This window comes from Heteronotia binoei, chromosome 7 (assembly GCF_032191835.1).
Source record: "Heteronotia binoei isolate CCM8104 ecotype False Entrance Well chromosome 7, APGP_CSIRO_Hbin_v1, whole genome shotgun sequence".
NCBI lineage: Eukaryota > Metazoa > Chordata > Lepidosauria > Squamata > Gekkonidae > Heteronotia > Heteronotia binoei.
Window position 1 is genome coordinate 134,404,749 of NC_083229.1, and position 18,129 is coordinate 134,422,877.

The 18,129-nt window shown below is 49.6% G+C and overlaps 1 protein-coding gene across 1 annotated transcript in view; it reads right to left on the reverse strand.

Moving 5' to 3' along the window:
• The window catches only part of ANKH (ANKH inorganic pyrophosphate transport regulator), a 147,076-nt gene that overhangs the window by 43,001 nt on the left and 85,946 nt on the right, over positions 1–18,129 (reverse strand). The window contains exons 2-3 of the mRNA XM_060244314.1: positions 5,188–5,404; positions 345–463 (exon numbers count right to left, since the gene is read on the reverse strand). Of these exons, the coding sequence (XP_060100297.1) occupies positions 345–463; positions 5,188–5,404 (336 nt within the window). The remainder of the gene's footprint in view (positions 1–344; positions 464–5,187; positions 5,405–18,129) is intronic.

The following is an 18,129-nucleotide window of genomic DNA, read 5'->3' on the forward strand; positions in this document are numbered from 1 at the left end:
GGAGCTACCAGAGCACCTGCTGGGCGGCCTCTCCCAAGAGTCTCAGACAGAGGAGATTCACATCACCCACTTCCAAGCCGTCTCGACTGGAGGTGCTGCCAGGGACTGGATCTGGGACCTCCTGCATGCCCAGCAGATGCTCTGCTACTGAGCCATGGCCTGCCATTTGCCAGCCCTCATCAAACACTGCCCAAGAATAACTGGGGCACAAGGATTTTAGCTCTTCTAAGAAGGAGGAAAGACTTTGGTGCAAACTGTGGCTCCCAAATGTTATATGAAAAGCACTTGATATTCTGTGACTTCATGCAATTGTGCCCAAGAATGTCCCCACACTGCAGACTCACCATGGCATCCATGAATGGGAAGGCAGCGAGATAAAGGAAGGCCTTGCGTGTCTTACTTCCCACCGATTCATCAACATGGTGCAACTTGTTGATAATGTAGTATCCCAAATCACTGTATGCTGTGGAAATAATGGTGATTCATTATTTTGTGGGTCCCCCCCCCCCAATCAAGTGTTTATGTAACACGCACACATCACAAAATGCCTGGATGGCTTGGCCACTGGAAATCCTTCTTCCTCCAAATGGCAGCTGGGCCAGATGCCTCCTTCTGCTGTTCCACTCCTGGCCAGGGGATGTACCCCCGCTTGTCACCCCCCACGGCCTTTCCACTACGGATGTGCACAGGGGAAAAAAAAAGGTGTTTTTTGATCCAGGTATTGAGGAGGGCATAATTATCAGCAGGGGTGATTTTGTAGAAAAATAGGTGGTGGAGCTCATCCAGGGATTGTGATGCAGCTGCTCCTACCATTCAATGGACAAGGTGGGAAGGAGGAGGTCCAACTCTCAGAAAGGCTCAGGAGCTGTGCTCCTGTGAGCTCCCACTGAATCCGAGGCCTGATTATCAGTATCCCAGGTTATTTGGGTACTAAATACTGGTTTGATATCTGGATTCCTTTTTTGGGGGGGGGGGGCATGATTCCAAAATTATTCGGGTCTATTATTTGGGAATCTTTCAGGAGGAGAGGGGGGAGGGACTGGTTTTGGAGAGACTGCATCAAGACTGCAGCAGACTTAGTGCTGACTGTCCCCTCAGCAGCCCCTCCCCAAGTCCCAGGTGAATTAGGCCAAGGGGTTCTTGAACAAAGTGCTCCCAGCCATCCTCCATTATTTCCTATAGGGGGAAAAAATCCCCTGCTTTCTCCAGGGTAAACACACAAGAGCCGGCAACCACTGTCCACAACTTCCCAACACAAACAGAACCAAGAAGCACAATACAGCCAGTGTCAAACCAGAGAATCCCAATAGAACCAACCTGGCAAGATCCCCTAATAATGGGATCCCTTTGGCTTGTGAGAGCTGCCTCCCTCCCCTCCCCCCCCCCCCCCCCCCCCCGCTGCCTGGGGAACCTGCAAAAAAGCAAAACAGTCCTTGAGTATGGTGCTCTAAATTTCAGTCACAGATATTCCTGAACATTCCTAAATATTTTTAGGAATATTCTGGATTGGGACACCAGTATTGACCAGGATTCTTTAATGTGTATCCAGATCCAGAATACACCTCAACATTTTGGGGTCTATTTTTGGATGAGATATATCGGAGCACAAATCGCTACTTTCCATAGCTCTCTTTTCTACTCTCCTGTCCTACTTTTTCACACCACAACTTTCTGTTTTCCTCATTAGCTTCTTGCCTGGATTTCTACTGGATAGAGTCAAAGTTCCATTTTAAGGGGAATGAACTAGGATCAAAATGTACAAACGGACAACTGCGTTTTTCAATATGTTCCTATTTTGCCATGTTATCATTATGCATTAGAATATTTTATGAGATGTAATTAAATATACAGCCAATAAAGCCTTGAAATATAATGTGGCAAAAAGATCTTTAATGTAATCTACATGAACAAGGTAGTTCCATTTTGCTTGAGTTAACCAGCCTGTTAGGTCTCATTAATTGCTTGTATATTTCTTCTAACAGCAGATAACAGATCTGGGAGGCTATTTAAGGGCTGGTGTAATAGTGCAGGGTCAGTTTCACACACACACACAGCAGTGGCCCACACCTCAGCTACAGAGCACTGGTGCTGCTTTTTATCAGCCAAAAGCCATTCACAGATTTTACTGAATCTGTTTTAGCCATATGTTCAGTGGAATTCTGACATGATCAAAGCCTAACACTTTATTTACTGAAGTCCTCGGTGCATGACAGGGAAATCCGTGTCAGTCAAATCTGTGGATCCCTGATCATCACAATCTGAAACTGCAAGCTGTAATAATAGCTTGCAGTATCTGCTTCCCACCCCCTTTAAGAACAAAACGGGATAGCTGCAGCCAGTGGTCTTGAGGGTTTATTAGATTTTCCCAGCAACTTTGCAGAATGTGTTTATGAACTCAAACAAATCTCCAGCCTAACCTTTGAAGGATTATGTTTAATCCATCTGACTTCATGATTGCATCATCAAAAGAAAGTCCTCCTTGATTAGGTTATTACTGTTTGTTTTCAAAGTCCTTCTCCAGCTATTGCTCTCCCATATTGCCAAATCTTCTCGAATGACTCTGGACTGAAGCTGTGTTTCCCCAGACACATTTTCATTGCTTTGGGGGCAAATCTGAAAAATGACTTCTGCAAACTTATAGAATGAGGAGGTAGCAGGTGAGAGGATCCCAGAACCCCAGGGCTGCATTAGCTCAATTGGCTTGAACTAACCTAATTTTTTTTGGGGGGGGGGGGGAGATGAATGGGTCCCACAGAGATGACAGGACCTCATTTAACTTGCTCTGTAGGTCATATGTGACTTTCAGACATCAATGCAAAATGGTGAAATCCAACCAGATGTGAAACCCCCCCCTTTTGCCACTAGTTTTGAGGAGACAAGACTCAGGTAGCCTCGCACCAGTAACAGATTTTGCCATGTCATACCAAGCTGGCATTGGGGATGCCATCATTATGCGGGGCTTAAGACGAGGTAAGAATGTCTTAGTGCAGTTGCTTTAATAATAAGGTAAGGGAAGCTGCATCATCCTAAGAAGAAGAGGATGAAACTCAGAATCCAACTCTGGACAGATTTGCACATAACCATACATACATAACATCACTTGCACATGTGTTTGCTTTATAACCGGAAAGCCTCCCTACCAGGCCAACTCAAAGGAAGGATCGATGTCAACCACCAGCTAGAACACACTAGTGGTGGGGTACAAGATTCATCTCCATGGGACACAGGGCTTTCCTAAGGATTACGAAGAATTCACTTTCCCACAAGCCTTATGTCTATCTGCAAATGTGATCTGCACAGTTTTTTTTAATGTTCTTAACACTTGCTGTAAATAACAAATATAATAGCTTGGATTCAAACTAGATATTTCTGCAGTTGCAAGGATTAGCTTTTATTGGAGTGTGATTTCCCTGAAACAGCCCAAAACAGGTTGGTGTCCAAAGCCAGCACAGCCCTGGCCCCACACTCACCAGCTCCACCCAGGGCTGGCACACCCACTAGGCGACCTTAGGTGGTCTCCTAGAGCGTGGCCCTGGCGGCCTCCAATGGAGCACTCTCTGGGACGGGGGGGGGCTGCCCAGGAGCAGCCAGTGCCCTTCTCCTGCCCACCAGCCCCTGCCCCCACCGGCAATTCAAATCACACAGGAAGAGCAGGAGGAGCAGCTGCTTCCCTTCCTGCATGATTTGAAGACCCCGTTGGCAAGCTGGTCATCGGGCTCTTTAAATGGAGGGGGAGGCCAGCCTAGCTACCCGTGATCAGGAGAGCACCCAGGAGCAGGTGCTGGCCTCCCAGGCAATCAGCTGATCGGTGGGACCTTTCCTGGGCACCAGAAGGTAATGGCTGTTCCTGGATGCCCTCCCACACAATTTAAATTGCCCAGAAGGGAGGGGTGGCCTCACCTTCCCATCCTAGGGCACCAGCAAGCCTAGCACCGGCCCTGCCCCAGCAGAAAGAGGTGATGCAGGATGGCCAGGAACGGAAAGAAGCAACTGGGCAGCTTGTGAAGCAGAGGGAGAGATGGCAGGAACAGCCAGTCCTAGGGGGATGGAGGGGCGGGAGCCTGTGTGGTCCAAGCAGACAGCCCTTTGAGGCAAAAAGGAGGGCCAGAAGGCCCAGAGGCTGTGGAGGAGGAGCCATTAGCACTGGGCCCTGTCCTTCCACCAAGCCCAGCCCCAGGACTGTTGGGATTGAGATGCCCCCAGTCCACCCTTGAAAGAAGCTGTCCACGGGTGGGTCAGAGAGGAAGAACCCAAGAAGGGGACAAGGTTGAAGCTGAACCCTGCTCCTCTCACGCTTTTGAGGCCCCTCCTAGGACAATGTCAGAAAGGAGGCTCGAGGGGGAGCCAGTCCTGGGCTCCAGGCACCAACGGGGCAGCTGGCCTCATTTGCTTGGAGAACTGGCACATGCTGCTCTGATGGTTCCAGATATGTGCTGAGTTTTACTTGCACAGCCCTTCTTTTTAATTGGCACTGACAGAATGACCAAATATGTTTTGAAAGTTCTCACACCTCAGGATGGAAGATGTGCTGGTAAACTTGAGCAGAACATCTTTCCCGGAGGGAATAAAGTTTTTCTGGAAGCACCCCTGAGCATCTGCAAAGGAAGTTCCACGCTGACAAATGTCGTTTTATATTAAATCAATGCAAGGCTAGAGTGCATCTCCAGAGCATCAAGTATCATCTTTTATCTACAAACATGCATGCCTCTTTTAGAAAGCAGGGAAATAAGAAAAGTACTCCTCTTTTTGTTCTCGCCAACGGGCAAGACAATGAAATTCTGGGCAGTCATTCTGGCCTTCAAGCAGACTCAGGTGCAGAGACCCCATTCATATCTAATCCCTTCTTCTGAGTTTCTTCATTCCACTTTTCTTCAGCTGCCACTTTGCAGAATGTATCTGCTCATAAACGGTCCACTGCTTTTTTGCTCTCTAATTTAGTTGGACAAGATGGGGCTTCTGACTCCTGCCAGCCTGTCACTCTTCTGCAACGCTGCTCATGAGCAAGTCAGGCCGTGGCCAGCAGGGATCAAACAACAGACGCCATTTTAGGTGGCCCTAAGATCCTTCCCGTTCCTTAAAAACCTCCATGAGCACATATGTAGGAAGGCAAGCTTTGCAACAAGGTGGGGGAAGAGGGAGGGAACCAATCAACTGGTCTATGCACCCAATAGGGGTAGGAGGGCTTACCTATCAATGTGTGAAATACAGCGGCCACTGCACCAGCTACGACCATGCACAAAACTGCTTTGGTTCTGTCTCTTTTGCTGTTAACAAACACCAGACCCACATTTTTGAAGTCACTCATTGGACCGGTGAAGAACTTCATGAGGGAGTAGGCCAACCCATAGCTGGCTAGCATTTCCACAGCATCTTCTTTGACGGCTGCAATGCCTCTGTTTAAAGCCTGAGGATCAAAAGCAGAGGGAAATAAAGTGTTAAGGTATGCCAGGAATTTTCAAAAACCCAAAATGACAAATAGCACTAGTCTATTGTGCTACAGAGAAGGCAGATAACAAATATACACGTGCCGGATAAAATTAATAACCCTAATATATTTTTAATTTGTTTTACACCACGTAGACACTGCTCACCATGCCTAACAATATGGCTAGCCTCACCAATAAAATGTACAAGGAGCAAATTGGCTCAAAATTTATTTGTTTTATTTATTTAAAATGTTTTAATGCCAACCTTCCTTCCCCGCTGTCAGACATTGTAACTCAAACTTATTTCTATAGCAAATAGATGTACTTGCTTGACATGACTAACCCCATTTCGTAGGCTGCTATAACCCCTGCCTTCTACTAACCCTGGGAACAGAGACATGCATTTCAAACCAAAGCAACTGCTAACCACAAGGGGGGGAATTTCTCACTTGGTACAAAGAACATCTGGGTCCTTTAAAGCTAGCATGCCCCAAGGTAACCAGCAGGGTTCCTTCCCTGGGAAGGAGATAAGGGAGTATGGGAAGCGTCAGCTGTCTCCGAGAGTGTGAGAATGGTTTTATTGTTATGCTCCTCTGTAATGTACAAAAGCCCAAGGTTTAGCCTTGGAGAGTATCAAACTCAATCTGCTTCTATACCAGACCGCTTGTTCTCAAATAAATGGATTAATTTTGAAACAAAATGATTCATTCTTGTTTGAAGTTCCAACGTCTGACACCCGCTTAGATTCTCCAAGGCAGCAATCACCAATGGGAAAAAAACCCTTTAAAATAAATTTATAACATGAACTGGAAGAAAGGTCAATGAGAGTCAGTGATGGAACGCTGAACAAAATGGAGAAAAGTCTTTGTCTGCTGGTGGAAGGCAATGAGAGAATGGCGCAGACCACTCTCCTGGTGGAGGGAATTACACAGTTTTGGTGCCATGACTGAAAAGACTCAAGACATTTTGGTACCTGAGGCAGAAAAGCCATATTGTGCCTTACATGGTGCTAAAGATGTGGCACAAAATAAATGTCAAATCTGCTGCCATTTGAGGATACTGAAGGATCAGACACCACATAGACACTGCTCATCATGCCTAACAATACGGCTAGCCTTGCCAATAAAACGTACAAGGAGCAAATTGGCTCAAAATGCTTAATTTTTTTTTTAAAAAGCATACAAGACTGTAAAAATTTCCAAACTGCTGACAAATCAAGATGGGCAGCCATGTTGGCCTGTCTGTATCAGTAGAAAAGAGCCAAAGATCCAGAGTCCAGGAGCCCCTTTATGGCCGGCAAAATCTGTGGCTGTAGGAGGGGCAGCTTCTGTGAGTCACAGCTCACCTCTTCAGATATCTCTAAATCACTGACCGAATGATTCTCTTTCAAGGTGTGATTAAAATGAGAGACCAAACAGGTTTCAAAACTTCTGCATTTGGGGTTTTGCAAATTCTTAAGTACTCTTCATGGAAAACAGCATTTTGAATGGCTAACAATAATGGTCGCCAGCTTTTTAATTAGTACTGAATATACATCCAACTAATAAATGAAAATGGAGAAAGAATGTTGGGACAGAAATACAACTGGAAGGAAGAGATAAGGAAGAATATGGCTAGAAATCTGATAATTAATGTTTAGTTATATGAAAATGTTTGCATATAATAGTTCAACTGCTGTAAGACTCCTGTATGTCTCGCAAACCAATACATAATTTACAGAATAATTAATTATTGACATATCATTTCCCACTTCAAAAAGAAGACTATCAGCTGCCAGATGAATTAATTGGTTTTGTTTTTTACTGAAAATGCACTGGAAGAGTAAATTTCCAAGACAATATTCAAATATATATTTTCATTTCGTAAAGTTATTATATATTTGTATATATATTTGAAAAATAAATAAAATTAATAAATAACTATTATAATTACAAAAAAATAGTTACTGAAAGGGGGGTTATATTTTATGCAACAACTCTCAGATTCTTTATAAAGGCAAAATTATTTACAGTCATAGCTCATGAATTGTTCAGGCAGTAGCTGGAAAATCCAAAATATCATTGAATATAATTGGGTATGGTATCTCACGTAAGGTTTTGAGGCTCATCTGAGGCTCAGTATGCTAGAGAGAACTTTGCAATAAATTTGTTGTATACACTGCCCATAGGGGGTTTTGCAGTTATTTTTCTCCTTCTTCTGGGGGGCGGGCAGAGGGTGGCGCTTGGGGGGTGGACCTCCATGTATCATCCAGTGGAATGTGGTGTGTCACAGGAGGCGATCCTCTCACCAATATTATTTAACATCTATATGTGCCCCCTTGCCCAGTTAAGAACATAAGAGAAGCCATGTTGGATCATGGCAATAGCCCATCCAGTCCAACACTCTGTGTCATACAGTGTCATAATTTTTTTATATATATATATATATATATATACACACACACACACGCACACACTGTGGCTAATAGCCACTGATGGACATCTGCTCCATATTTTTATCCAATCCCCTCTTGAAGCTGACTATGCTTGTAGCCTCCGCCACCTCCTGTGGCAGTGAATTCCACATGTTAATCACCCTTTGGGTGAAGAAGTACTTCCTTTTATCTGTTTTAACATGACTGCTCAGCAATTTCATCGAATGCCCACGAGTTCTTGTATTGTGAGAAAGGGAGAAAAGTACTTCTTTCTCTACTTTCTCCATCCCATGCAATATCTTGTAAACCTCTATCATGTCACCCCGCAGGCGACATTTCTCCAAGCTAAAGAGCCCCAAGCGTTTCAACCTTTCTTCATAGGGAAAGTCTTCCAACACTTTAATCATTCTAGTTGCCCTTTTCTGCACTTTCTCTAATGCTATAATATCCTTTTTGAGGTGCGATGACCAGAACTGCACACAGTACTCCAAATGAGACCGCACCATCGATTTATACAGGGGCATTATGATACTGGCTGATTTGTTATCAATTCCCTTCCTAATAATTCCCAGCATGCCATTGGCCTTTTTTTATTGCAACCACACACTGTCTTGACATTTTCAGTGAGTTATCTACCAAGACCCCAAGATCTCTCTCTTGGTCAGTCTCTGCCTGTTCACACCCCATCAACTTGTATTTGTAGCTGGGATTCTTGGCCCCAATGTGCATTACTTTGCACTTGGTCACATTGAACCTCATCTGCCACGTTGACGCCCACTCACCCAGCCTCAACAGATCCCTTTGGAGTGCCTCACAATCCTCTCTGGTTCTCACCACCCTAAACAATTTAGTGTCATCTGCAAACTTGGCCACTTCACTGCTCACTCCCAACTCCAAATCATTTGTGAACAAGTTAAAGAGCATGGGACCCAGTACCGAGCCCTGCGGCACCCCACTGCTTACCGTCCTCCACTGCGAAGACTGCCCATTTATACTCACTCTCTTCTTTCTATTAATCAGCCAGTTTTTGATCCACAAGAGGACCTGTCCTTTTACTCCGTAACTCTCGAGCTTTCTAAGGAGCCTTTGATGAGGAACTTTATAAAAAGCTTTCTGGAAGTCAAGGTAAACAACATCTATTGGGTCTCCTTTGTCCAAATGTTTGTTCACCCCCTCAAAGAAATGTAACAGGTTAGTGAGGCAAGATCTTCCCTTGCAGAACCCATGCTGAGTGTTCCTCAATAACCCGTGTTCATCAATGTGCCTACTCATTCTGTTCTTGATAATGGTTTCTACCAACTTTCCCGGTATTGAAGTCAGACTGACTGGCCTGTAATTTCCCGGATCTCCTCTGGAACCCTTTTTAAAGATGGGGGTGTCATTTGCTACCTTCCAGTCCTCAGGAATGGAGGCAGATTTCAATGAAAGATTACATATTTTTGTCAAAAGATCCACAAGTTTAACTTTGAGTTCTTTCAGAACTCTTGGATGTATGCCATCCATACCTGGTGACATTAGTTTTTAATTCGTTTGATCCTTTTGGAGCTTATCCGAAACTGGTAACTTCGGCTGGATGGCCGCCAAAGCACCAGATAACGGAGAGCCCACAGAACCAGCAGAAGAGCCGACCGTGCCCCGAGGAGTGACGGTAACGCGGAGGAGAGCAAAGTCACCCATGCACTTCTCCTCTACACCCCGAAGCAGTGGAAGCCGTGCACCTCGATGGCCCTGATGGACGAAGTGGCCGGCCACTTCAACAAACTACTGGCTGGAGCGGGCGCCGAGGGAGAGGAGGACGCGGCAACAGGGGTCGAGAGAGGGGGCCGAGATGAGGACAGCAGCCAAGCCGCAAAAGGGACCGAGCTGCTGCGGAACGAGATGTTCATCTGGGCGAGGGAGATCCACAACGAGGTCCACGCCAGCCACGTGCAGATCACCCGAGAACTACAGAGACAGCTGGACACGATCCGGGAGCAGATCCGGGGGGCGCCAGTTCCGATCGAGCCGCCAGCAGGAGGCAAGCTGGTGGAACCGCCGGCCGGAGGCGAACCAGCGGAGCCAGGGCAACCCGGCGCCCCAGTTCCAGGCCTGCCGCACATCCTGGCGCCCCAACCCGCACTACCACCCGGCTGGCCAGCCGGGCCTGCAGCACCCTTTGCCCCGGGGCCGTGGGACGGAGCGAGGGGCAGAGAGCTGCAGATCACATTTGACGGGGACCCGGAGGAGGTGGAATACTTCACGATCCAGTGCAACAGCTTCATGACCCACTAGGGAGTGACCTTCCCAACCGAAGCGAGCCGGGTCAACTACCTGGCGTCCAAACTGAAGGGTGCTGCGAGGAAGTGGTTCGTAAGCATCTACGCGACCTGTGGGCCGGCGCTCGCAATGGTGGGCGACTTCCTCCAAGTGATGCTGCGCCAGTATGGGGACCCGCTCCAAGAGGTGAAAGCGCTCACCGCCCTATGGGGAATGGAGCAAGGGTCGAGAACGATCCGCAAGTATGCGGCCAACTTTCAGAGCCACTGCGCCAAGGTCCAAGGATGGAGCGAGCGCATAAAGTATGAGGCCTTCCAGAACGGTCTCAATGCCAGCATCCTTGACTGGTGCTACCAACAAGGGCGCCCCGAAACCTTAGTGGGGTGGATCCAACTGGCCAGAGAAGTCGAGACCAATCTGCAGCATGTCATACTACGCCGCCAGCAGCAACAAGCGGGGAAAGGGGGAAGAGCGCCAAAAACCGTCGCCAAGCCAGAAGGGAAGAAAGCCGCAACCCCGGGGACCAGCCCGGCTCCGACCCCGGGGAGGCTATGCTTCCGATGCGGCGACCCAAGGCACCTAGCAGCCAACTGCCACAAGAAGCCGCAAGCGCCCCGCAAACACCGAAAACCACTCCCGGGGCCCCGAAGAAAGGCGGAAGCAAGGGGAAAGAGCCCAGTCGGGGCAACGTCGCCACATCCCTGGCGATAGACAAGGATATTATAACCGTCGAGGACTCGGGAGAAGAATCGTGGGACCCGGAGTCACCGGGAAACGACAGCGACCTGCACTGAAAGGTGCCGAGTGGCAGGTCGTGGAGCTGACGGCACCACTGAGGACGAGAATAACGGGGGAACTACTTTTTATGTCTGTGACACTAATGAACCCCAAGCTGAAGAGGTTCATGCACACCCGAGCTTTAATTGACTCGGGTTGCACCCGGGAGATCATCACCCCCCATTTAGTAGAAGCCCTGGGGTTCACTAAGGTCCCACTCCCCCACCCTATCCAGTTCGAGCAGATGGATGGGACCACGATGAGGGGAAAACCGTGCACAGAGGAAACCCAAGAGGTGCCGGTCGGGACCATGGACCACTGGGGGTGGAGGTGTTTGTGATAGCTCCCTCCTCCTCTTTCGATGTAGTCGTGGGGGTGGGGTGGTTAGCCAGGCACCAGCCAGACATCCAGTGGGAGGCCCAGAAGATAGACTTCACTGACTGGCGGTGCAACCACCACCATTGGCGGATGAAGTGGGGCCCCAACCCCCCTCCGAAAAATGAAAAAATAGGTGTGACTGTAGAAGAAATCAGGTCCATCCCCAAGGAGTACCGAGACTTGAAGCGTGTGTTCAGCGAGGAGGAAGCTGACGAGCTGCTGCCTCACAGGGACACTGACTGTGCAATTGAACTAATCCCGGGGCAGGAGCTTCCTCGCACCAAACTGTATTCCATGGGGTGGGCAGAGAAGGAAGAACTGAGAAAGTTCATAGACAAGAACCTGAAAAGGGGTTTTATAAGACCCGCCACGGCGCTACATGCCGCCCCATGGAATACATTAATCCCTCTTCTGGAAGAAGAAGGACGGGAGTTTGAGACTTTGCACAGACTTTCACGGGATTAATGCGATTTCAATGTCTAATGCCTACCCCATCCCCCTCATCAAAGACCTTTTAAGCACGGTGGCAGAGGGGAAGGTGTTCACGAAACTCGATCTTAGAGATGCCTATTTCCGTGTTAGGATTAAGGAGTGGAAAACGGCGTTTAACACCCCAATGGGCCAGTTTGAGTTCGGGTTGCAGGGGGCGCCGGGGGTGTTTATGAACTTTATCAATGCAGTACTGCGAGAGTACCTATACAAGGGGGTGGTGGTGTACCTGGATGACATCATTATTTATTCCAAGGACCTAGAGTCCCACGTGCCACTAGTCCAAAAGGTGCTAACAACCCTTTACCAGAACAAACTGTACGCCAAACTGTCCAAATGCGAGTTCCACCAGACGGAACTAGACTACCTGGGGTTTCGGGTCTCGGGGGAAGGCTTAGCGATGGACCCAGCGAAAATCCAGGCAGTGTTAAACTGGGAGACCCCCAAAACCAGATGGCAGCTACAATCTTTCCTCGGATTCTCAAATTTCTATAGGGGGTTCATTAAGGGGTTCGCCCAGATAATGCTACCCCAACCGACCTATTAAAGACCAAGGGGAAGGGGTTAGAAGCGAAAAGGGTCGGGGCGCGCCTCCCCTGGACCCCACAATGCCAAGCAGCGTTTGAGAAACTAAAAAGGGCATTCACAAGTGAACCCGTGCTCGCCCACCCCAACGAGCTAAAGCCCTTTGTGGTACAATGCGACGCCTCCAATGTAGCCATTGGAGCAATATTAATGCAAAAAGACCCAGAAGGGAGACTCAGACCCTGCGCCTATGTGTCCCGCAAATTCTCGAACGAGCAGAGAAATTGGTCGGTGTGGGACAAAGAGGCTTTTGCAGTGACCTACGATCTAAAGACATGGATTTCCTGGTTAGAAGGAGCTCGGGTCCCATTTGAAATCTGGACAGATCATAAGAACCTAGAGGCCCTGACTGGGCGGCGGAAGCTAACAGCCAAACAAATCCGCTGGGCAGGGTTCTTTGCCAAATTCGATTTCGTGCTAAAGCACATACCCGGTTCGAGAAACTTTCTGGCTGACGCCCTATCCTGCCTCCCGCAGCATGAAAGCCAGAAGGAGGAGGTAGTGGACTCCCTCATTCCCCCCTCAGCCATAGCGGGAGGGGTGACCACCAGGTCGGGGAAGAAAACGGGACCACTCGAACCTGGGGGGGGCAGCCGAATCCAGGAAGAGGCAGAAAAGGAAGGGGAAGGAAGACCGGAGAGTGTAGAGAAAGGGGAAGGGGGGTTCTAGTACCACAATGGAAAATTTTACGTTCCCAGAAGCCTCAGGCAAGAGATATTGCAGCACTGTCATTGCAGCAAAATAGCCGGGCACTTCGGGTATGTAAAAACCCTCCACTTGGTGAATAGACAATTCTGGTGGCCTCAAATGAAAAAAGACATCTCAGAATTCGTTGGGTCCTGCCCCACATGCATTATGGCAAAAAAGAGGGGGGGGGAACCACCAGGCTTGCTGCAGCCACTATCTACCGCATCCCGACCCTGGGCGGTCGTGTCCATGGACTTTATAGTCGAATTACCCCCTTCTCAAGGGAAAACGGTGATATTGGTGGTAGTGGACACCTTTTCCAAGCAAGCGCATTTCATCCCATGCAAACAACTCCCTACGGCCAAGAAACTAGCCTATCTTTTCTTCCATCACGTGGTCAGGCTACATGCGTTCCCAGAGAAGGTCATTAGCGACCGTGGCCCGCAGTTCGTTGCCAACTTCTGGCGGGAGTTTTGTAAATTGCCAGGGATAGAGCAAGGGTTGAGCTCAGCCTACCACCCCCAGACGGACGGACAGACAGAGAGGGTGAACGGGCTTCTAGAACAGTACCTGCGCTGCTACATTAATTTCCAACAATCCAACTGGGTGGAACTGCTGCCCTTCGCTGAGTATGGTTATAACAACAGCCTGCACAGCTCAACCAAAGCCTCACCCTTTCAAATTGTGAACGGCTACGAGGGGCAGCCCTTCCCGACCCTGCCTGCGAGAGAGGGAACAGCGCCACCTAGCTCGTGCCGGCAGTGGTGGGAAGGAGTTAGGAAAGGGTGGGAAGTGATCCAGGAGAAACTCGAAGCTGCCAAGAAGGACTACAAGGCCAAGTTTGACAAAAAGCACTCACCACAATGGGAGTTCAAAGAAGGGGAGAGTGTATTTCTGTCAACCAAAAACCTGCCCCCACCGCAAACCTAAGGGAAACTAGCATACAAATTCTTAGGGCCTTTTAAGATCAAAAGGGTGATCAACAAGGTGACAGTAGAACTGGAATTACCCAAGTTATTTAGTAAGATCCACCCTGTTTTTCATTGCAGCCTTCTTCGCAAAGATCCTGGGCCCATGTGTTGGCACCCCCGCCCTCCAGAGCCACCTCCAATTCAAGTGAAGGGTCAGAGCCACCAGGAGGTGCAAGAGATCCTGGATTCCAGGATCCAGAGGGGGGTGCTGTACTACCTGGTCCGCTGGAAATATTTCCCCAACAGCTGTGACGAGTGGGTCAAGTCATCCAACCTATGGGCCCCTCAGCTTCTCAAGAAATTTTACCTGATGCACCCAGACAAACCCCGAGCACGAGCTTAGGGGGGGCAGTATGTCAGACATTGTACCTGTTTTAACTTACTGTTAGCCTGGCTTCCAACTGCTCGAACCCCCCGGCCGTCAAACCTCCCCAAGGGGGGGCCAAACCCAGTACTCTTGGCCACAAGAAGCAGACCAGCCGCCCTAAGGAAGCGGCAAAGAGCAGCGTGGCGGTATCAGAGGACCTGCTGGATGAGGAGGTGCTGCTGTCAGCGGAACTCGCCAACCTAGCCTGGGTGAACGAGCCGGCGGGAAACGAGACCGGCCTGTTTTGAAGGGTGCCAGCCAGCAGGTCCAGCCGGAAGAGGCACCAGTGACGGTGAGAGTAACAGGACGCTTGTATTTTGTTACGGTGAAACTTCTGAACACCAAATTGAAAAGGTTCATGCAGATCCGGGCCTTGGTAGACTCGGGGTGCAACCGAGAATTAATTTCCCCCAAGGTAGTGGAGGCATTGGGACTAGAGAGCTCTCAGCTACCGCACCCTATACTGTTTGAGCAGATGGACGGGTCGGTGATGCGCGGGGAGCCGTGCACCCTAGTGACCAAACCACTCCCGATGGGAATTGAGGAAAACTGAGACCAGGAGACTTTTGTTATTGCCCCGTCGTACTCCTACCCTGTGGTGCTAGGAGTGGGCTGGCTGGAGAGACATGAGCCCTGCATCCGGTTGGAGGCCCAGACAATCCGATTCATAGATCCCCTCTGCAAGGACCACTTGTGGGACCCGGCCTGGGGCCAACGCACTCCTGTAGCCAAGGAGCGAGGGTGCATGTCAGTGGAGGAAGTGCACTCCGTCCCGAGCGCGTACCGGGACTTGATGGGGGTGTTTAGCGAACAAGGGGCCAACCAGCTACCCCCCCACAGGAGTACGGACTGCGCCATAGAGCTGATCCCGGGGGGAAACCTGCCCAAGGCAAAACTGTACCTGATGGGGTGGACGGAGAAAAAGGAACTCCGCAAATTCTTAGATGTGAACTTGGAGTGAGGCTTTATTAGACCGGCCACAGCCTCCCATGCCGCCCCAGTTTTGTTCAGGAAGAAGAAGGACGGATCGCTTAGACTTTGCACAGATTTTTGCGGGATAAACACGATTTCCATGTCCAACGCCTACCCCATCCCCCTCATTCGAGACTTACTGAGTACCGTGTCGGGGGGCAAAATCTTTACTAAACTGGACTTAAGGGATGCGTACTTCCGGGTGTGCATCAAGGAAGGGGATGAGTGGAAAACGGCATTCAATATGCCCATGGGACAGTTTGAATACCTGGTGATGCCCTTTGGGCTACAGAGGCCCCCGGGAGTGTTCATGAACTTTATCAATGATGTACTTAGAAAATTCCTGTACAAGGGGGTGGTGGTGTACCTGGATGACATCATTATTTATTCACAAGACGAGCAGTCGCATGTGAAACTAGTGAGGAAGGTGCTCAGCACCCTGCTGGAGCACCAACTGTACGCTAAGCTGTCTAAATGTGAATTCCATCAGACAGAGTTGGATTACTTAGGGTTCCGCGTATCGGGAAAGGGGTTGGCGATGGACCCGGCCAAGGTACAGGCGGTGCTAGACTGGGCCCCCCCGAGGACACGTAGACAGCTCCAATCCTTCCTCGGGTTCGCAAATTCCTACAGAACCTTCATAGAGGGGTTCGCCCACATTGCCCTGCCCTTGACAGAGCTCTTAAAGACGAAGGGAAAAGGGCCAGAGGCTAAATAGCCGGGAGCCCGGTTAAATTGGACCCCGAAGTGCCAAGCGGCCTTCGATAAACTGAAACGCCTGTTCACAAGTGAGCCGGTCCTGAGTCACCCCGACGAGCAGTGGGCCTTCGTGGTGCAATTCGACGCCTCCGACGTTGCCGTGGGAGCCATTCTCATGCAGAGAGACAGGGAGGGGAAACTAAGGCCCTGCGCTTACATCTCCCGGAAATTCTCAGGGGAGCAAAGGAACTGGTCGGTGTGGGACAAGGAGGCATTCGCTGTTATGTTTGCCTTAAAAACCTGGCGGTCCTGGCTAGAAGGGGCGAAAGTGCCATTCGAGATTTGGACAGACCATAAGAATCTCGAAGCCCTCACTGGGAAGAGAAAGTTGAGCGAGAAACAGGTCCGGTGGGCGGGGTTCTTTTCCAAATTCGACTTCACCCTACGGCACATCCCAGGGACAAGGAATTTTCTAGCGGACGCCCTCTCCCGACTTCCCCAACACGAAAGCCAGAGCGAAGAGGTAGTAGATTCCCTGGTCCCGCCTTCCCAAGTGGTGGCCATGGTCACCACCCGATCGCAAAAGAAGAGGGAGCTAGAGCAAGGAAAGGCTGGCTGTGGACACAGAGAGGGAAGGGGAAGAACGGCCGGAGGGGGTGCAGAAGGGGAGAGACGGACTATGGTTCCGGGGGGAGAAACTGTACATCCCGAAATCCCTAAGAAGGGAAATATTGCAGTTCTGTCACTCCAACAAACTGGCAGGGCACTTCGGCTATGTGAAGACCCTGCACGTGGTCAGCAGGCAGTTTTGGTGGCCGTCCCTTAAGAAGGACATGTCGGAGTATGTGGCTGGCTGCCCCATCTGCATCATGGCAAAAAAGAGGGGGGGGGACCGCCAGGACTCCTCCAACCCTTAGAGACCGCAAAGTGCCCCTGGTCGGTGGTGTCCATGGATTTTATAGTGGAGTTGCCCCCCTCGCGAGGGAAGACGGTAATCCTGGTGGTGGTTGATACATTCTCAAAGCAAGCCCACTTCATCCCGTGCACCCAACTACCGACGGCGAAGAAGCTAGCCACCCTATTTTTTGACCACGTGGTAAAACTCCACTCATTCCCCGACAAGGTCATTAGCGACCGCGGGCTGCAGTTCATTGCCACCTTTTGGTGGGAGTTCTGCAAACTGGTGGGAATAGAACAAGGCCTAAGCTCAGCCTATCACCCCCAGACAGACGGGCAGACTGAGAGGGTGAACGGGGTTCTGGAACAATACCTCAGGTGCTTCATCAACCACCGCCAGTCTGACTGGGTTGAACTCCTCCCCTTTGCAGAATACGGTTACAACCATAGTATACACAGTTCAACCAAAGCCTCCACTTTTTCCACGGTACATGGCTGCGAAGGCAAGCCAATGTCTTTATTACCAGGAGGGGAGCTCGCCGGGGAGCCCTCCGCTTTCGAGCAGTGGTGGCAGGGACCGAGCGGGAGATGGAAGACCATTCAGGAGAATTTGGAGGCAGCAAAAGAGACTTATAAAAAGTACTATGATAAATCCCATGCCCCAGTCTGTGTTTCTGTCAACAAAAAACCTGCCTCTCAGCCAACATTCCAAGAAGCTAGCCTACAAGTTCCTGGGGCCATTCAAAATTAAGAGGGTCATTAACCCAGTGACTGTAGAAGTAGAATTGCCCAAAGCCCTCAGTAAAATACACCCTGTATTTCATTGCAGCCTGCTCCGTCAGGACCCCGGTTCTTCGACTTGACATCCTCGAACAGCAGCCCCCCAACCGGTGTTAATTGGAAATCAGAGTCACCACGAGGTCCAAGAAATCCTGGACTCTAAAGTCAAAAAAGGGGTTCTGTACTACCTGGTGAAGTGGAAACATTTCCCTGTCAGCGAAAATGAATGGGTAGCAGAAAAGGATGTATTAGCTTGGGACTTGATTAAGAAATTCCACCAGACCCAGAGGCGGTGGAGGGGGCTTAGGGGGGGCAGTATGTCAAGTCTGTATAAAACTCTGGTCAAGTCTGTATCTAACTTTGGCTTGGGAGAAAGGCACCCTGGGTAAAACCAACCTGTATTCCATTGCTGCTAGCTTGAACTCTCCTTTC